Below are 21263 nucleotides of genomic sequence, written 5' to 3' on the forward strand. Positions count from 1 at the left end.
ACTCATTCCTGGAAGTATAGAAAGAGACTACCAACAATGTGTGAAATCTGAATTTAAATCTGAAGGGAACAAAAAAGTACTGTCATTGTGGTACAAGATAATTCAAGCAGAAGCCACAGAGGAACAATGTCACAGAGGTGAGAAACATGTGGCTTCTCCTAGCCACCCCCTCCACCCCGACACACACACACACACACACACACACACACACACACACACACACACACACACACACGCAAACAAAAACACGAACCCGAGCATGCGCATTAGGATGGTTATAGGAGGTAGGCAGAGGCTTTAAGTGAGTCTTTGGAAATGGCCAATCCCTGGAGGGGTTTATTTTAGTAAGTTGATTTAATTCGTGATCAGATTTGTTCTAGAGAAGCCACATGGGCAGCTGTGACATAATGGATAAGTCTTTTTGGGGTGGGGTGGGGAGGGGGCATGGGTCTCTGATCAGCTCTGATCCTTGATGTAAAAACAAACAAACGAACACAAAATCTTAGGCGCGTTTCCAAAATACCAAGCACTGTACTGCTCCCTAGGTCCTAACAGCACAGCTTGCCGGCAGCCGGAAACTGTAAAGCAGATTGATGAAAGATTAACGTTTGTCTGGCTTTGTGCTGAAAGCCGGTGAGTGAGTGAGACCTCCAGGCCTGCCTTGCGTGGTGGCGGAATTTTGGCGGATTCTATTTTCTCTTTGCTGTCAAGGGCATCGAACTCAGGGCCTCGCACGTGCTAGCTTGGAGCAATGATCATTTAAAGAAGAAGAAGAAGAAGAAAAAAAAAATCTTAACAAAGCTTGAAAATGTAGTGGAGGAAGCTGGGGATACTCCAGGATTTTCAAGACATTAGGCAGAGAACTAGGTTCCCTCTATTTAAATGATCGTTCTGAATAGAGCTGCAGGATCAAAATGAAAAAAAAAAAAGAAGGAGGAGGAGGAGGAGGAGGAGGAGGAGGAGGAGGAGGAGGAGGAGGAGGAAGGAATAATTGCAACGTTTTCAACAAAGCCACTTTCCCCATGAAGACTGATAAGCTTTTGTACTGGGCCAACGAAAGGAGTCCCAGGAGGGGAATCCACAGGAACTCGGCCAGGAGGGAACTAAGGCTGGTCGGTCCCCGCCCTGTTCCTCTGCTCCTACAACACCTTCCCCCTTTGCCTGCGTCCGAGCGGAACCTTTTTTCGCTTTTTGCTGCAGTTGAACCGCCGGACCGACTTCGTCAGCACAATCCGGGACGATCAACATGGCGGCCGCCGTAAGGTGCCTCAGTAGAGGTAAGACAGGCAGTGTTCTTGCACGAAAAGTAAACCTACAGCTGACTCTCTTGTTGCAGCCGAGTGCACACCAGAATCTCGTAGGCACGGCTCAGTTTTAGGCAATCGAAATGCCTCCATGCTCCTTCTGGGCTCCGCAGCGATCCTTAACACAAGGCTTCTGTCTTGGAGCTGATCACTCTGCGGATGAAATGGGAGGGAAAATACATCGGCAGACCTTTCAGTCAGGGGTGAGGAACGCAAGACAGGATTCTGTCCTGTGTGTGGGATGGCGACTGGGTTCAGTTTGATGAGTGAGTCCTCCTAAGGGAAAGGTGGTATATGAAGTGGTTTACGTCTGTAAACATTTGAACCTTGGAGTGCTTGTTGCCGCTTTATGAATAACGGCGATTTCAGTTCTTAAGTTTACCGAAATGATCTAATTTAGACCGTGAAGTTGGAGACTGGAGCGTTTCTCTTTTCAGTTAACAAGTCAAATCCAGTTGGTCTGAGTGACAGCCTCTTTAGTGCCATGCCTTTTTTATTTTTTAAGGACAATGGTTATAAATATCGTTGTCCAGTTAAATCGGGTTTTTAAGTGGATGGACAGCCGGCACCACTCCATTTTAAGAGGAAGAAGCCAACGCATTTGGCGTGTGACTAAATTCATCTAACTATGAAATGGCAGGGACGGAAGCTTGTGATCTAGGACCTCAGATGTGCTAGGTAAATCTATGCCAGTTAGCCACGCACCTCGGGAGAGCTCGAATCTTCCTAAGAAATGATCCACGTTCTCTGAACTTCTTTCAGGATCGAGATCAGAGTCAAAATCGGCTTCCTTATTTAGGATAGTTCTTTGAAAGTTAAGGGTGACCCGAGATCACAGCACCCCCTGATTAGTCCTGAATAAGCAAACCGGAATATGTTATTACTGAAGACAAATTGAGGATATTACCCTCAGGTTTGATAGAAATCACATTAGGTAAAGTTGGAGAAGCCAAGAAGAGAACTGAGAATTTTTTTTTGTTACTTTTTCTTCTCCAGGATGCTTACTAATATTCTTACTATTCCACCTGCCATTCCTTCTCGTATTAATTGGTTGGTTCATCTTTTCCCCAGTCTGTTTCCTTGTAGTGTCCCAGGATCTCATTCTTTATCTGTATCCACCAACTTTTTTTTTTTGCGTGAATTCACTCCTTTAGTGGCCTCACCTGTTGTTACTTGTATATTTTAATAGCTATCAGCTATTTATCTGCAGTAGGGACCTCTTTCCTGAAGTTCAGTCTTATGCTCATTCTCAAATTCTAGAGCTATATGAGTATAACGTATGGATACTTCACTCATGTATTAAACCAAACCTATCACAGCTTGCAGCTTTCTTCACCTCATTTGATAAAAGCTGCTCTCACTTTGAATTAAATTGTTAACAAATCCTGTTTGCTTTACTTCCAACTTGATCCAAACAATTTGTTGTTGGCGGTGGTGTGTGTGGTGAGAATTTTTGGAGACAAGGTCTTGCTTTGTGGTCCTGATGGCTTGATCTTGTATTCACTAACTAGCACAGGCTGGCTTTGAACTTGAGAAAGTCCTTTTGCCTCAGCTTCCTAAATGCTGTCAACCTAAACTCTTGACTGCTCATGGTAACACTCCAACTATCTTGTTCTAAGCCAGCACCATTTCTTACCTGGAGTCCTCTGTGGCCTACCCTTAAATAAGGGCTAAATTGGTTCTTTAAGAACTTAAGCTGGCGTGTGTGTGTGTGTGTGTGTGTGTGTGTGTGTGTGTGTGTGTGTGTAGAGATGACTCAGCAGTTAAAAGGATTTGTTGCTTTTCTAGAGGACCCGGGTTTGATTTCTAGCACCCACAAGGGAGCTCATTACTGTTCCAGTTCGAGGTGTTCTGACCTCTAAGGGCAAAATATCCATATACATAAAGGAAAACTTAATAAATAAATAAAAGAAAAAAAAACCACTTAAGCTGATTGTGGTGGTACATGCTTCTAACGTAGGCACTTGGGAGGCAAAGTCACAATGCTGGATGCAAGCTGAGGCCAGCCTAGACTATGTAGTGAGTTTTAGGCCATGCAGGACTGCAAACTCAGATCTTATCAGTAGGCTATAAATAAATAAATAAATAAATAAATAAATAAATAAATATTTACAAAATAGCTTAATCATATTACTCCTAGCCTCACGTCTTTACAATGGCCTGTGACTGCACTGTCCATTTTGTTTACTCACTATTGAGTACTTTAAATATGGCCAATATGAATTCAGAATGTCATATACATTATACAATTTTTTTCATGTGTATGTGTACATAGTAAATGTATTTGTGTTCACATGTGTGTGAGTGTACCTGTGTGTTTACACATGGAGGTCAGAGGTTGATGTTTTTGGCTGTCTTCTGCCAGTCACTGTCCAGTCTCTTTACTGAGGCAGAGTCTCACTGGACCTGGAGCTTGTGGGTTCTCACCATATCCAGAGAAGCCCCTGGATGTAGGAGGTATTGCACTGTGCTTACTCAGATTTTATATGGGTGCTAGGAATCTGAATTTTACCACTGATACTTGCATGGCAAACGCTCTATGTGCTGCTGTCCCCCCCCCCCCCCCATCTACCTTTCATATGAGATCTATCTTAACTTTAAAAATTCAAATGACTCTTTTTCTTCTTTATCCTGCAATCCTTCTCCTTCCTATATTTATTGATCTTATCTCCCCACTAACCAGAAACATAAGCTGCATAAGGAGAGGGAGTTTTGTGTTGTGCTCACTGATGTGTCCTAAATAATTACAAGCATGGTCAGTGCATATTTCATTCGTACAGCCATTGTTGAATGACTGAGTGATGGATCATTTAAAAAAAAACAAAGCCCTCTCCAATAAGGGTAGCTTTGCTGTTCCTTGCACCTTTTCACCTTAAGGTTCATGTACCAAGACTTTTTCCTATATGAAAATCCTAAGGTCGTAAGGAACACAATGTGCTCAGGTCACTGAAAGAAGCTCAGGGTATCTGAAATATGGTAAGTGTGTAGAAGAATAGAGTTACCTGCATAGGGCTCACTAGGTAGGCTTAGAAATAGCTCACGGAGTTCTCAAGGAAGAACTTGCCAGGTTAAGGCATTCACCTCGTTATTCAAGGCTGTGCATGATGGTCATTTAAAAGTGGTCCTTATCAAAAGTAAATGATGTGCTTGCTGGGCGGCACTGGGTAATTCCATATTGTTTCCCAGAGTGGTAGCCTAGTTTACACTCTCTTTGTTTTGTTTGTGTTTTTCAAGATAGGGTTTCTCTGTGTAGCCTTTGCTGACCTGGATGCACATTGTGACCTTGCTGGCCTTGAACTCACAGCAATCTGCCTGCCTCTGGTTCCTGAGCACTGGGATTAAAGGTGTGCGCCACCCATGCCCTGCTTAGTTCACATTCTTATCTGCAATGCATAAAATTCACCTGTATTTGACATTGTCAGTGACTTCATTTTCTAGAGGTTTTTTAATCTGGTGGATGTAAAACATTGATACTTAGATTATCCAATTTATAAACTTTATCTCCACAATAAAACAAAACACTACTTTTTATGTTTCGTGAAAAACCAATTTGATTTTTAATTTTTAAAATCTTTAAATTTTAATTCCTTAATTTTTAAATTTAAAAATTTTTAAATTTTAAAAAAGTTTTAACACTTAGTACAACCACTTTTTGTTTGTTTTTCCAGACAGGGTTTCTCTATGTAGCCTTGGCTGTCCTGGACGCAGCACAGCCATTCTTTATTTAGAGCTTTCGGATCTTGTTTGTGAAACCATTTCTCCCCTAAAGGCTGTAAGGACATTTTCCTCTATACTGAAAGACTTTTAAGTCTTACCATTCATCTGTGAATCCGTTTCCCCCTTCTGTAGTTGGGGCCTTTGGATGAGTTTATTGCTAAACCATTTTTTGTTTTACTAATCTGTCTTTCTGTATACCACTACCAACATGCAGAACCACCATAACTTTATAATGTCTTTTTTAAATGAATTTTTTTATTTATCATACACAGAAGTGGGTTTCACTGAGATATTCCCACTTGACCTTTTCATCCTCTGCACTACCTTCTGCCCCCCCCACCACCCCTTCTTATAACAAGTCTTGATCTGGTAGGGCAAGGTTCTCACCTTCTGCCTTTAGAAGAACCAGACAACTCTGTAAATATATCATCCTTAAAAAAATAAATAAAATAGAAGTTATTTTTAAAAATCTAGGGGTGCATATGTATATATTCTATTAATAAAAATAATCTGTTGAGTGTAAGTCAGATTAAGGTAAAAATAGGTGAAGAGGGTGTAAAGGCTCATTCATGCCTGTAATCACATGTTCCCTGTGGCTCAGTCCAGCCTGGCCTACTTAGTGAGTTCCAGGCCAGACCAGTCTACAGTGAACTTCTGTCTCAAAAACAAAACAAGGGAATGGAAAAAGTTGTTAGATATTAGATGCCTCTCCTTGCTTTTAGCTTCTCTAAGTGTGACTTTTGTATTCTTTCTTTTTAGTTGTGTTGCTTATGGAGCACAGGGCCTTGGATGTGCTAGGTCAGGAACTGTATCTCTAAACTACACCTTATCTCTATTGTTAGATTGTGTGTGTGTGTGTGTGTGTGTGTGTGTGTGTGTGTGTGTGTGTGTCTCACACGTGCGCGTGCAGGCTTGCATTCATGTTGGGTATAGGACAACCTTGGGCTGTTCCTCAGACACCTGTCATCTTTTGTTTGAGACATGGTCTCTTACTGGTCTGGAACTTCACCAGGTAGGCCAAGCTAACTCGTTCAGAAGCTTCCGGAGATCTGCTTGCTCTTCCTGGCCCCTTACGATTCCTGCGGTTGCAGGCATGTGCTACCACACCCGGCTTTTCTCGTGTATTCTGGGAAGATCCAAACTCAGACTCTCTTGCTTTTGAGGCAGCCCTGATTATTACCTGTAAAAAACCTCCAGCCTCCATTATACCACTTCTAAAAAATGGTTAAGAGTCAAAAAATATTGGTTGCTTTTGTTTAAAAATACTGATTTTTAGAATGTAAAAATGTATGACTCTGATGATTATTTAATGTTAATATTCTGTTTTTCTTTTCAAGTCTTGGTACAACATCAAAGATGTAGTCTTTCCAAGATGGCTTACCAGACAACTCTTTACCCTTGTTCTGGAAACAGTCTCTTACCTAGCAGACATTTTGCTGCTGCTGCTACAAGGTAGGTATTTTATTTTATTTTTTATTTTTTAGTTACTTCATCTACTGTAAAGTTCATATTAAAAACCACATTTCTATAAAGATCCAAAGTTGTAAAAGTGTGTTATCTTAGTGTTTTGAAGGAAAGATCAGACTTAATAATAGCAGCATTTATGAGCACCTTGAGCTAATTACTCACCACTGTCATTTTAAGCTGTTTTATTATGTTCATTTTAAGAGAAGAAATCAGAGTATCAGTAATGTCTCAGCTTTGTTTCTTGTTGCTATAAGATGCCCTGGCAGAAGCAGATTAGGAGGAAAGGGCTTACTTGGCTGACAGTTGCAAGCTACAGCCCATTGCTGTGGGGCAGAGGGTGAGTTCTTCCTCCCTGTGTGAATCTGCTGCTCCTTTCAGTCAGCCGTGGCCCCAGCCATGACATGGGTAGTCTGTCTACCCCATTTAACCTGCTCAGAGGCTCCCACAGGTACGATGCGCACAGGCCAGTGTGACTTGCCAGGCTCCTCACTGAGACTCCTCCCAGGAGATTTTAAATGGTTTTGAGTTGACAATTAAAACTAAACATCAAAATAAGATTATAGAACCAGTCCAGCTCAGAGGACCAGTACATATCAGAATAAGGATTTGAAGTTGAGGAGTTTAGTTCTGAAACTGTTTTATTTTTTTCTTTCTGCTCTTTAAATTATATTCTTTTCTCCAAGGCACTCTTTATAGTTAGATGTTACAGGATTGCCAGTACTTGGATTAGATATTAGGATTTCAGAATTTCAGTGTTCATTGTGTTATGTAGAAATACACGCACACACACACACGCACACGCACACACACGTTTATAACTTTTATGTATAGCTTCAACATATGAAAGCATAAAGGGATAAAATTTGTTAAAAGCTGGTTTTGTATGGAGTTAGAGCCCAGTGTTTTTCTCCATTGATGCTGCTGCCATTGAACGGAATGAGAGAAGGGATTGAAAAGCAAATGTTGGCTGAGCTCTCGGACTTAAGGCTTGTGCCATCTGCTTGTTGAGCATAACACTAATTGGTATTTTTCCCCAGGCCATTGATGTTAATGAAGTGTAAAACAAAGTATCATCTTTTTCTGAACGTCTTTTTCCCTAATGTCACCATTTCTGTAGTTAAAATAAATGGCTGAGGGAGTAATAATTAAACGCCAAAGGGCTATAGAACATTAACAGTTAAAATTTACAGAATTTTTATGTGCTATATCATAATTATTATTATAATTGAGCACAGTTCATATACTTGTTCATATAATCTTTATAACAGTTATGAAGTATGGATCCTGTGATAAACATTTTTGAGATGGAGGAATGGAAGGCCAAAGATTAAATTTTACATGGGTACTGGGAATCTAAATTTCAGTATTTCAGTATTTTCAGTATTCTTGAACAGCATACTCCAGGAATAATTAAGTACAACGTAACCCAGAGTTAGGCAGTGTGTCTGTGTAGGGGACTTACTGTCTGCCTTCAGAACTTATCCGTCATGACTAGCCTTAACAAGTAGCATCAGCAGCTTTGGAGGGTAGGGTCTATCAGAATCAAGCTACAGAATCAGAATACAGCCCTTAGATTATGGGGTATCCAAAATGAAAACTGAAGTGTAGGAAATTTTAGGGGAATTTGTAAATTCCTAGTTGTTTAACATATTCTTACTTTTATAGACTTGGCCAGCGTAGTCTCTGTCCTCTCTATGTCAGGCACTACACAAGGTGTTGGTGATGGCAAGATGCGCAGTCTCCCTATTTCCTTGTTCTGTCCTTGAGCATTTAGAAATGAACTGGAAGCAACACAATTAGTTGCTTTTTGTCTTTAAAAGTTTTAAAGACAAATTTAAGGACACTTTAAAATGAATTAGTTCACGATAAACAGTTAAACTGTGAAGTTTAGATAGTGCGAAGTAGGCAGCTTTTCTGCGTCTGCCCTTTAGCCATTCAGTTGTGACAGTGTATGCGTTTTAAACTACGTGTTTCTTGTTATTTGTGTAAGTGGTAGTCCATAAAGAAGCATCTATGTTGTTGGTATGGTGTTGTCTTATTAACTCCATAATATTTAGCTATATAAATATACTATAGTTTATGTAACGTTCTAGTATCTCGTTGATATAAATGACCCTGCTGAATATCATATATCTTGTCATACATAATTGTAGTATTTGAAGTGTAAGCTCTAAGAAGTGAATTCTTTGGTGAAGATGTTTATATTTACAGTTTGTATTGGCTAGAGCATTTGTCTAGCATGTAGATGGCCCTCGATTCAGTGCCTGCTGCCAAAAGGAAAACAAGAAAGAAACAACTTTCTAATTTGTGTCCTTACTAGCAAGTGTTATTAGAATGTATAGAGTAGTCAACTCTCTCTTTTCCAGTTTCATAGGTAATAAATGGAATTGTGATTTTTGACATGTTTAAGAGCCATTTCTATTCTGTTTTAACTAAGCACCTTTTTTGTTCATGGGTTTTGTTGTTGATGAGTAGGACTTTTTTTTTTTTAAAGATTTATTTACTTATTATGTATACAATGTTTTGCCTATATGTGTGCCTGCCCACCAGAAGAGGGCACCAGATCTCATTATAGATGGTTGTGAGCCACCATGTGGTTGCTGGGAATTGAACTCAGGACCTTTGGAAGAACAGCCAGTGCTCTTAACCTCTGAGCCATCTCTCCAGCCCCAGGACTCCTTAATATAGCGTAAATTAGCATAGATTTGAGCTATATCTTCCTTTTAATGTTATGACACAGTACTAGAGGAAGGCACAGGTGTGATAGGATTGCTGGTGGAAGTTAAGTTCTACCTGGGGGAATTTGAACTGGATCTTGAAAGTTAGGGTTTTGCAGGAAAATTAGGTGGAAAGGTGTGTCAGTGGTATTAGGGCAAAAGATATGAACATAACTGCAGCTTAATAGTTTAATATGATTTAATATGGATGCACACAGAGCTAGCAGACAGGCAGTTAGAAAGGCTTTTTTTGGGTGTGACAGACAAGGAGCGGCAGCTGTTGCTGCCGCTCCTCTTAGTGCGGGAGATGGAATCTAGGGCCTTCCACAAGCTAGGCAATTGCTCTGTCACTGAGCGTGCCCCTGTCCCCTCCTCTGGGTGTGGATGGTTCCTGATTTCTGATCTGTTGTGGAGAAGTTGAGGAGTACAGGTTGTACCAGTTTACATCCTACCCAGCAGTGAATGGAGAGTGCTCAGTTTTCCACAGTAGAGGTGACCAATAGGTGCATTTCTTTATTTCTTGTTTACATATTTTGCCTATTCTTCTATTGGGCTGTTTGTCTTTTTATTTCTGCTATGTGCAAGTATTTATTTATTAGGTGTAGTAATTATTTTAAGAACACCTTTAAAACATCTTTATCCTCTAGAAAATTCTTATATCCCCAAGTTACTGTATGCAGTTTGATATTTTTTACTGCCCTAAAAATTATAACATAGGAAATACACCCACTTTAGAAAGTTATAAAAGTTTGTCGTAAGATTATTTAGTAACTTGATGAGATGTGTATAATTTTAGTTGTAATCTTTATTTTTAATGCATTGCCATCAGAATCTACTAAAAATAGTTTGTGGCATGGTAGTGCTTGCTTCTCTTAGTTGTTCTTTTTTCCCTTTTTTTTTTTTTTTTTGAATTTTAATTTTATTATTTTACTTTCTGACATCAGTACTCCGTTCCTTCTCTCTTCCCGGCACCCCCCACTCCACTCCTCTTCAGAAGAGGGCCAGCCTCCCATGTAAAATATGTACAGAGGGCTTAGGGCAGTCCCATGCAGGCTCCCTGGTTGGTGGCTCAGTCTCTGTGAGCCGCTGTGAACCCAGGTTAGTTGATTCTGTGGGTTTTCTTGTGGTGTCCTTGACCCCTCTCGCTCCTACAATCCTTTCTCCTCCTCTTCCTCAGGATTCCCCAAGCTCTGCCTACTGTTGGGCTGTGGGTCTTTGCACCTGCTTCCATCATTTGCTGGGTGAAGCCTCTTTGCTGTTGGTTGGGCTAGACACTAATGTATGAGAATAGTAGAATACCAGGAGGAATCATTTCACTAACTTTTTTCCTCTTTCTTTTCTCTCCCTTTTTCTTTTGCCACTTACATTTGGTTCTGTCATGGTTCTCTGGGTTATCCACCCTCTGCCTGTTGGCCTCTGGGAAGTTGTCAGGAGTGGACTTCCTCTCATGGCATGAGTCTCCTCAAGCTGGACCAGTCGTTGTTTGGTGACTCCCACAATTTCTGTGCCCCCTTTACTCAGCACATCCCATAAGCAGGACAGATTATAAGTCGAATGTTTTGTGGGTGGGTTGGTGTCCTAGTCCTTCCACTGGAAGTTTTGCCTGGTTACAGGAGAGAGCTGGTTTAGGCTCTGTATCCTCCATCTCAAGGAGTCGTAGCTCGTCACCCGCATCAATTCCTGGGAGTTCTCATCGCCCTAGGTTTCTAGCTTGTCCTCCCCAACCTGATCCCTCCTGTTCCCATCCCCACTGCCCCCACCCTCTTTGCAGTTCCTTGTTTTCTTTTGTTTTAGGTAGGGTCCCTCTATGTAGTCCTAGGTGGTCTGGAACATGCTGTGTAAACCAGGATGGCTTGAGTTCACAGAGGCCTGCCTGCCTCTGCTTTCTCAACGCTGGGACATCCACCCTTGAAATAGCATGCGCTGTTTCCCATAGCAGATCTTGCTGCCGCTGCTGCTGCTTTCTTCTCTTCATCTTCTTCCTCTTCCTCCTCCTCCTTCTTCCCCAACTTGGGTATCTGATTCTGGTTCTGTTTTTCTCTTAACAATGAGGCCTTTTCTTGCTTCTTCATGTTTTGTTCTGTTTTATTAATTATTAACTTCTGAAATGTCCTGCGTAGAATAGTCAAGACTGAAGCACATAGTTTTTACATAGCAAATAGGCTTACCTTTTAGTGTGTCATGTTGAGCCAATGTAGTCAAGGGCTGAGCTAGGTTTTGGTTTCCTTGTTTCCATGGTTACCACCTGCAGAAATCCCTGCAGTCACTTTGAGCTCAGTGTGGGGCTGGGTTTCTGGGTTTTGCTTGGTGCTGTGCTTGGTGCTGTGTCCTGTTGTGCAGCTGCATCTCAGCAGGGGAGGGGGTGGGGAGTGAGGGGGTGGGAGGGCGCTCACCCTACCCTTTAAGTAGGCTATGTTATTACTCAGTGCTTGCCTGGCTGGAAATAGGTGGCACGAGGCAGTCTCTGCAGTATAGATTCCCAAGTTAGGTTTGGTAGGCCCCCTGAGGCTGGGCTTTGCAGAGAGGGCTTTTTGAACACACCTGTCCTTTCTCCCTGTGTCTGCATCTACTGCAGGATGTGGGGAAGCTCTGGGCCTCCCTCTGAATAGAGAGCAGGCGGGCCTGTACTGTCTCCTGCCTGGACTCTAGTGGCTGAAGTTTTAATGAGGTTTCTTCCTCTCTACCAGAAACAGTGTTTGCCTCTGCCTTGTCCTCCTGCCTGCGCCTCTAGGGAGGCTGTCTGGTCTCCAGCCTGCCGCGCCTCTCCTGGGAGTACATGGAGGTGTGTGGAAAGGCCTATCAAAGTACCCACTCCATGTGTGGAATTCCAGAGGCATTAACAGTGCCATACCGACTAGCCTCAGTTTTCTCTTGCTTGCTTGTCTTTATCTCAGACTCTGTCCCTGGGGCGCCATGGTGAATGGTGAGAATACGGAGGGGCTGAGTCTCCCTGGTTTGAGCTACTGGGTTGCCTGTGTCTTCAGCGTTGTGTGCTCAGCTCAGTGGTGGGCTCAATAAAAGCTGGAAAATTTTCAGTACCTCTCTTCCTCCTTGTTAGTGCTCTTTCCAGCTTTTACATTTTAAGTGGAGCAGAACTGTGCTTAGTTTAAAAAGCAATGAATAAATCACAATCAGATGTTAATGAGTTTATCTCATTTTAGCCTTAGACATAATTATTTAGTTCAGCTTAGTTTTAACAAAACAAGAAAACTTCACCTCAATGTAAAAGATTTTTTGCTTTTGAAATCTTTGCATTGCTCTCTTGGGATCCCAGATGTTCAAGTCCTGAGGTGAACTTCATTACAGCACTGTTTTCTCTCGTCTTGTTTTATTGGGGCTAACTGTGGGTTACCTTTCCTTTCATGTTTTTGTAGTTAGAGGACAGATGTGGCAGGGTGAAAGTTATTAGCTGAATACAGTCTCTGGTTACTCATTTAGTCTATGTGGTTTAGTTACCCAGGTAACTACAGATAATTTTGTTCTCTTGGTGCAGCCTGCCAGGTGTCCTCTCCCTCCCCCTCCTGGAACCCCTTCCCACATGGTTTTCATTGGTCTGAAAATCACAGCTCTTAAGCACTTCCTACAGTTTTACCTAATTTCATGAACAACAAAACATCTTAATGTGACTCTTTTGAGTAAAGACTCATGGGTTTTAGTGGGTTGTGGGAATAAAGCAGTGGGTTTGTGAGATTAGTTTGTACCATGTTGCTGAAGGAATTTGTTTAATTGCAATTTTACTTTTTTTGATTAATGCATTTTCCTACCATACCTCCCTTTCATTGTGGTAGAGATGAAATTCAGGACCTTGGGTGCCCAAGTACTTTACCCTCAGAACAAATCAGACTGCCATATTGTGTGGCTTAGGCTGGGCTGGACCTGGCTGTGTAGCTTAGGTTGGCTTTGAACTTAAGACCTTCCCTTGTTCCCCCATCTACCTGCCCACCAAGGGCTGGCATTGTAAGCTTACATACTATGGTGCCAGTTTTCTGGGATTCTCATTTGGTCTATACTATGCTGATGTCATTCTAGACTTTAGTTTTTCTTATAGCATGCTTCCATTTGAAACCTAAGAATGTTTTCATTGAACAACTCAAATATTTTCTGAAGTCCCAACCATAGGTAAATACATTGTTCTTTAACCATCATGATCTCATTCACAGATATTTGTAATTACACAAAAAGAAGTCATTTCATCCACTGGATATGCTGCATTAATTGAATATTAAATGATTGAAATTTTACCTGTGAAATCAAGGTTTTATTTAATGTAAGTTTGATAGCCATAGCTATAGCCTTTGTGTATGTTAAATAGAGCACTTTCTTCCTAAATAGACTTTCTGGTCTTCTATTGGCTTTATTACTCCATTGATAAATATAAGATTAAAATATGGTTTATTCAGTTTGGGAGGCTTGAGAATTTAGTAGGTACTGGGAGAGCTACTGAGAACCAGCACATTCTTCCACTTGGGCACTTGATTATTAGACTTGCTGTCAGCAGTCTGAAAGGATGCTTGCACCATTAAAATGAAGATTATCATTATTTGCTAGTGTGCTCAGCTGCTTATTAGTGGGGTGGATACTATTATTAGTGGTGATAATAGCATTTGTTGAGTGCCAAGAGCAAGAATGAAATTTTATATTAGGTTGATTTTGAGACTTAAAACATTTTAAAAACTGCTGTTACTTCTTTTGCATATGGTTTATGAGGCTTCATATTTATTTTGTTACTACCCTAGCAGATTAGCGCAGACGTTGAGGCTTAAAACAGCACAATTTTCTGTTTTATGGTTCTCTAGATTCAGAATTTGATATGGAGCACATTAGCCAGGCAGAGGATGTTAGTGGGTGTCTTCTGGAGATTGTAAGGAGAATCAGTTTCCTACTCCTTCCCATCTCTGAGACAACACTGACACCCCCCCCCCCCCACCTGTGTTCCTCCTCTCTCTGTCAGCGCAGTGGCAGGTCGCATTCCGCTCATGCTGGGGTTCCTGCTGTCAGCTTCTCAGCACCATCTGATCTAGTTGGGAAGAGGGGAAGGTCTCACTTTGAAGGGGTTATGTGCTTGGGTGCACACTGATAATCTAGGACACCTCTTCAGGGTCTTTAACCTTAGATCACATGCAGAATCTTTTTTGTCACATATCATGACGTGGGTGTCTGTGGGGGGTTTTAATTGTTTTTCTCTTCTCAGTTATAAAATACCTTACAGAAGGCAGCCTAAGTGTGTGTGGAGGCTTATTTTGGCTTATGGTTTGAGTGCAGTACAGCCCGGTAGGGAGCCATGATGGGAGGAGCAGCCTTTGACTGCTGGGAGGAGGATGTGATTGCTTTGCTCACATCTGGATTGATTTGGAAGCTTCAAAAGAACAAGAAGCATAGCTGAGCTATAAACCCCAAGACCTGTTCCTGGAGAACCACTTAATCCAGCTGGGTCCCCAGTGTTCTCCAACAGGGCCACCAGCTAGGAGCACACGAGCCTGTAGGGGATCTGACACACAAGCCACATCAGTGGATGCTATTCTGTCTGCCACAGAACCCAAATAGCTTCCTAAAATAGTGTTTTACTAATTTAAGATTTGTGATTTGAATAAATGTTGAAAAAGTATATTACCTCTAGTTTTGTTTTCTTAGCTTTAAACTCTTATCTGTACTTCCCTTTTGGACTATTTCTTAAGTGCTTTGTAAGCCCTCATTGGTTTTTGCATGCAGCAAACCTCCCCACAATCATCCATTACTGCATACACATCTGTGGGTGAGCTGACTGAGGCTGGGTGTCTGATGACCCAGACTTGCTATGCTGCCACGTTCGCAAGTCAGCTGAGCATCGTCTCATCTAGCCTGGGGCTCTGTGGGGCCAGCTCTGGTCCATGTGTCTCTCATGCTTTTAGCTTGGGCTTGTGTTTATAAAAAATGACAAATAAAAACATGAATGGAGACATATCAAACCTCTTCTGGCCTAAACTTAAGAGTAGGGAAACTTCACTTCTTCATTCTGTCAGTGCGAACTAGTCACATTGCCAAGTCAGCAGACTGGGGGATGCATTCTGTTGCCTGGGGTCTTGAGTAGAGAGAGGGCAGCTAAAGAACACTTAAACTGTTGGCCACTGAGCTCAGCGTCCCCTTGACTACCTACTTCTCCAGAGAACTCTCTTTTCCTTCCTGGTCCTAGTTAATGATATACTATTCCTTCCACACCTGGTTCCCCAAGCCTAAACCACAAGAGGTGTTTCCTATCTTTTGTGTTTACCTTGTAAACACTTTTCTATTCTGTCATCTTTTAGGCCTTATCATTATTTATTCGGCCTAGGCCTCCCTCCTTAGGAAAGGGAGGGAATACACTTTTGCTTTTCACCTCATTTCCTTCAGGTCTGTGTCTTCTGTTGTAGCTGCGATACTTTACAATTTGACATTCACCTATCATTCTTGCTCTCTGGATTCTCTTTGCCTCTAAATCAGGCTCATTGTGACTTGGAGTTTCCATCCCTACTTTCCAGCTTCCAGCCTTCTATTTTACGTCTTGAGTTCCAGAATCAGCAAATGGTGGCCAGTGGGACAGATCTGATTTACTATCTATTTTTGCATAGTTTATACAGCTAATCGGGTTTTTGTTTTACTTATTTTAGTTTGTGTGTGATCACTATCAGGTGTCATTCCTCAGGAGCCATCTATCTTGTTTTTTGAGAAAGAATGTCTCATTGGTCCCAGAATAAGCCCTGATTAGAGTGAGCTGATTCGTTAGGCTGGCTAGCCAGTGAGCCCCAGGGGTCCTCTGGTCTGCCTCCTTGGCACTGCACTGGGACTAGAAGAGCCAGGCACCACACCTGGCTTTTTAATATGTGTTCTGGGGACTGAGCTCTGGTCCTCAAGCTTGTGCAGAAGGACTTTACTAATTTTCTCCCCATCCTAATTCGTATAAATGGAGTCATTTGTGTTGTTTTGTGAGTTTTCTCTCATTGTGTGATAAGGCAATTCCACACTATGCATATGTATAATATTTTTAAAGGTTAATATGAACCAAGTACTTGGTTCTTTTTGTTGTTGATTAATGTTCTATCATATACTTCAACATGCAGACAAGGACTTCCTGGAAAGGACTCCAGTAGCATAGGAAATTAATCCAAGAGTTGACAAATGAGGCTACATGAAATTTTAAAACTTCTGTGTACATTGCAAAGGAACAAAAATATCACCAGAGTGACAAGACAGCCTATAGAATAGGACAAAAGTATTTTTCAGCTAAGTATCAGACAGGGGAATCAATGTTTAGAATCTATAAAGGATTTAAAAAATAAAATAAAACATACAAAAAGATCATATAATCAACAAGTGGGCTAGTGAATTGACCAGACAGTTTTCAAAAGAAATATATAGAGCCAATACTTGAAAAACTGTTCAACTTTCTTGGCCATCAGGAAAGTACAAATTAAAACTGCTTTGAGGGCTGGCAAGGTGGCTCAGTGGGTAAAGTCCCTGCCATGAAGTCTGACAGCTGGAGTTCCTGGAATCCACATGGTGGAAAAACACAGGGATCGGAAAGTTGTCCTCTAACCTCCATATGTGTGGCATACACACCAACACACCAACACACACACACACACTGAAAAAAATATAACAAGAAATTTAGAACTTCTTTTAGTAGACCTAGCTATCCTGCTCCTGGATATTTACCCAAAGGGATCTTAAATCAACACACTAGAGATTTGTGCACATCTGTCTGTTTATTGATACACTGATTGACTATAGCTAAGCTATAACATTAGCCTGCTTGTCTATCAACAGTTGAATGCATAAAATAAAATGTGGCACATATCCATAGTGGAATTTTTTTCAGCCATTAAGAAAAAGAAAGGTATCATGACACCAGGAATATGATGAAACTGGAGATTATTGTGTTAAGAGAGGGCAATGGAACACATGTGACACGAAAGCAGAAAACTCATGGCTTCTGGTGTGGAGGGGGTGGGGTGGATTGGTGGAATACTCAGTTTTCTTTAAGGGCCTGAGTATATGGGCACCACAAATTGGACTCTTTGGGTTTTGGAGAGGGTGCAAGAGTGAGCGGGTGACCTGGGACAAATGGGAAGCAGATGTGATTTGGGTTCATTGTATGATGTTCCCAAATAATTAATAAAAATACTATGTTTGGGAGGTGGGGAGACTGCAGGAGGAATGGAGACCAACGAAGGGGACAAAGAGGAGTACCTGGGCAGTGTAGGAAGGTGATGACTAAAGGAAAATATGGTGCTATATCTGTGTGCAAGTGACATTGAAACTCAAAATGAATAGAAGCATCTCATATAGTGTAATGTCATATCTTATGTTTTGATCATTGACAGATGAGTCTTTGAGTTAAGTTTACCTTTGGGCTGTTACGAACAGTGCCATTAGGAATATTTATGTACTGGTTTGTGTATGGAGAATTTTCTTTTTTTTTTCTCCTCCTCTTCCTCCTCTTCCTGCTCCTCCTCCAGCCCCCCTTTCATCCTGCTCTTCCTCCTCCTCTTCTTCTCTTCTTCCTCTTCCTCTTCCTCTTCTTCTTTTTCTTCTTTTTTTTTTATTTTTATTTTTTGTTTTTTTGAACAAAGCTTCTTTGTGCAGTCCTGGCTGTCCTAGAACTAGCTCTGTAGACTAGGCTGGCCTTGAAATCACAGTGATCTGTCTGCTTCTTTCTCCGCCCCCAGAGTGCTGGAACTAAATATGTGCACAACCATGCCTAGCTGTATGAGCAATTCTTTTAGGTTTATCTCAAGATTATCTTTCTTATCTTTCAGTCTTGTCTTCCACCACTCTTCCCTAACTCCCTAGGTGAAGCTAAGGGTCTTTGTAAAACCCTGCTAAGTATCTCTAATAATCCCAGCACTCGGGAGATAGAGGCAGGCAGATTGCTTTTAGTTAGTTCGAGGCCAGCCTGGTCTACACAGCGAGTCCAGGGCAGCCACGGCTACAGGTAGAAACCCTGTCTCAAAAAACAAAACGACAAAAGGAAGCGATCACTTTACATCTATATTTCTTTTGCTCCTTTGTAAACTTTTGGGGACTAGCAACACTGCTTCAGTCGCCTTGTACTGACTGGAAGCAGTATATATTCATTGGTATTTGCTGAGTTGGGAAACTGTAACACTGTGAGCGCTTTTGAGTTAAACTCTTTTCTCTTAGTTTTCTGTCTTATGTAAAAAGGCTTTTTAGAAAAGCTCTCCTTGAATATATTCTGATTTAACTGACATTAATGTATCTTGTTTAAGGCCTGCAAGGAAAAATAAAAAAGATGCCAAGGAAAAGACAGCAGATGAAAAAGCATATGATATAGAGAAAATAAAGTCATATACCTACATGGAAAGTGAGCCTGAAGATGATGTCTACTTAAAACGCTTATACCCGAGGCGGATCTATGAGGTGGAGAAAGCTATTCACTTACTTAAGAAATTTCAAGTTCTGGACTTTACCAATCCAAAGCAAGGTGTTTATCTTGATTTAACATTAGACATGGCATTGGGGAAAAAGGTATGTAGACTTGTGTTTATTAAAGTAGATACATGAATTGATTTTTTTTGTTAATGTTTTTAATTTTTAAAATTCTAGGAAGGGGAGGGGTAGAGAACACATGGGATTTGAAAGTTGAAGTGCAGGTGCTGAAGTGAAAAGCTTTACACCAGGTTCTCAACCTGTCGGTCGCGACCTTCTGTGATTGAATGACCCTTTCATAGAAGACTGTCAGAAAACACAGATATTTACATTATGAATCATACCAGTAACACACATGCAGTTATGAAGTAGCAACAAAGATAGTCTTATGGTTGGGGATCACCACAACACGAGGAACCTGTGTTAAAGGGTTGTAGCATTGGAAAGATTGAGAACAGTAGTTTACACAAAGATGGAGGTTGGTGAAGGGAAAAGTTGGGGTGAGTGGAGAAGAACAAAAAAACTAAGGATATGTCAAAAGCTACGTTATGAGCTAATTCATGTAAGCTAATTTATAAGTAACATTTAAAAATCCACCTCCCCTTTTTTGTTTTTTGTTGTTTTGTTTTGTTTTTTAGAGACAGGGTTTCTCTGTGTGGCCTGGCTGTCCTGGACTTCTCTCTGTAGATCAGGCTGGCCTTGATCTGCCTGCCTCTGCCTCCTGAGTGCTGGGATAAGAGGTGTGTGTCACCACTGCCCCGCTAAAAATTCCATTTTGATACTTTTTAGAAAATCTGATGGTCTTTGTACTCCAGCATGAAAATGTGTATTTCCTAAGTATAAAATGTGTTGAAAGCGTGCTGGGGAGTGGGCTTCTCTCCTTGGACCCCTTGCTCTGCTTTTTTACAGTACAGTATGCTCACCTTTGTTGTTTAGTTTATAAACCTCCATTCAAGACTAAATATGCCAATACATACAAAAGCTTAGTAGGTGTATAATAGTAACAGTCAGTGGTACTGGAAACTTGTTGCAGGTCAGCCACTTTAGTTAGCAGTCCTTGGCATTCGCGTTTTCATTAAATCTGTAGTAATCTCAGGAGGTTCCTAACTCGTCATTGACGTGGTTCACAGCAAGGCCTTTGTAGGTCCGTGGGCGTCACTGTGACGGTAGGATTTACTGGCACACTAATAGTGCTAGTGCTGTGGTATTTCTCTTAATTTGCTCTGTTTTGGTTGCCTCTGTGCTGGGAACTGAGCCCAGGGCCTTGAGCACTGTAGGCAAGCAATCTGTGCTTGTTGTTAATGCTGCTCATAGAATGTTCCGTAGCGAGTGCGTGGCGAGTCAGTACTCCCCAGGGGGTGCTAGTATGGTGCTTGTATTAAAAACTTTGCTGAAATCGATTGTGACACGGCGTTTGAAAAATCACTAGAAGGCTGCTGCTACCCGGAAAAATAAAAACAGAAACAGAACTTTTCTAAAAATAGAATATTTTAATTAGTTTTATCAGAGGAACAGTCCCTTTTCTCTTCTGCCAAGCTCATGGAGGGCCTAGAACCCATTTCATATGAAGTCTCACTCAGATCTGATCCTCAGATCTAGGTAGGTCCTTCACCAAAGTGACTGAAGAGATAATTCTGAGGTCTTATGGGGTTTGTGCTTGTATGTGTTAAATGATACACTGTTTATTTTGGATTTTTCAATTTTCTACCCAAATATATGAAAGTGATGGGGCTCTTGATTGCACTAAAATAGATGCACTGAGCAGACCCTTTCCGACCTGGCATTCTGTCTAGATCACGGGCTCATATTTACAATTGCCCCGAGCCATGGTGAACTACCGAGCAGAGCAATGGGTTACTCTCTTTGTTTAAGACGTCTAGCAATTTTCATCATCTCCCTTGAGTCTGAAAATTACATTTAAAAATTTAATTCAAATTAGCAAACATCTGTTGACACCCAGGAAATGGAAACCGTTGCACTAAGTGCTAGGGAGTTACAGATATGAATATATATTGCAATATTTGAGAAACGGTGATAAATGGTTTAGATAAAACCACATGCATCATGGGAGAATGGCAAAGTAGAAGGATCCAGAGGGTCCTAGAAGCCTACAAGTAGAACATTATGATAGGCAGATTTGGGCTCAGGGGTCCCGCTCAAACTAAGGCACCAGCCAAGGACAACACAGGCGGTAAACCTTAAACCCCTACCCAGATCTAGCCAATGAACAGAACACTCTCCACAGTAGAGTGGAGAGTGGGATATTACTTTCTCACATACTCTGGTGCCTCACCTTTGACCATGTCCCCTGGAGGGGGAGACCTGGTGGCACTCAGAGGAAGGGCAGCAGGTTACCAAGAAGAGACTTGATACCCTATGAACATATACAGGGGGAGTTAATCCCCCTCAGGAACAGTCATAGGGGAGGGGAATAAGGGGAAAATGGGAGGGAGGGAAGAATGGGAGGATACAAGGGATGGGATAACCATTGAGATGTAACAAGAATAAATTAATAAAGGAGAAAAAAATGAAAAAAATAAAATAAAATAAAATGTCAAATCTCAAAAAAATAAAAAATAAAAAAAAAAATAAAACCACATGCAATGGGGTGTAGAGCTAACAAGAGAGGTTTAGATTCTTATTTTATTTTTCAAAA

The 21263-nt window shown here is 41.3% G+C and overlaps 1 protein-coding gene across 4 annotated transcripts in view; it reads left to right on the forward strand.

The window, feature by feature from the left end:
• Nucleotides 1-1021: 1021 nt before the first annotated feature.
• MRPL1 (mitochondrial ribosomal protein L1) overlaps nucleotides 1022-21263 on the forward strand; it is a 52050-nt gene continuing 31808 nt past the window's right edge. Inside the window, exons 1-3 of one of the 4 annotated variants that reach the window (XM_084760203.1) lie at nucleotides 1022-1277; nucleotides 6359-6473; nucleotides 18448-18598. In XM_084760203.1, coding sequence (XP_084616329.1) covers nucleotides 1247-1277; nucleotides 6359-6473; nucleotides 18448-18598 — 297 coding nt within the window. In that variant the 5' untranslated portion in view covers nucleotides 1022-1246. Of the gene's footprint in view, nucleotides 1278-6358; nucleotides 6474-6727; nucleotides 6826-13365; nucleotides 13473-18447; nucleotides 18707-21263 lie in introns of those variants that run through there. The other 3 variants (XM_084760200.1, XM_084760202.1, XM_084760201.1) reach the window with 3 other exon arrangements.

The sequence above is a fragment of the Acomys minous genome (genome assembly GCF_964271855.1).
Source record: "Acomys minous genome assembly, chromosome: 15".
Classification (NCBI taxonomy): Eukaryota; Metazoa; Chordata; class Mammalia; order Rodentia; family Muridae; genus Acomys; species Acomys minous.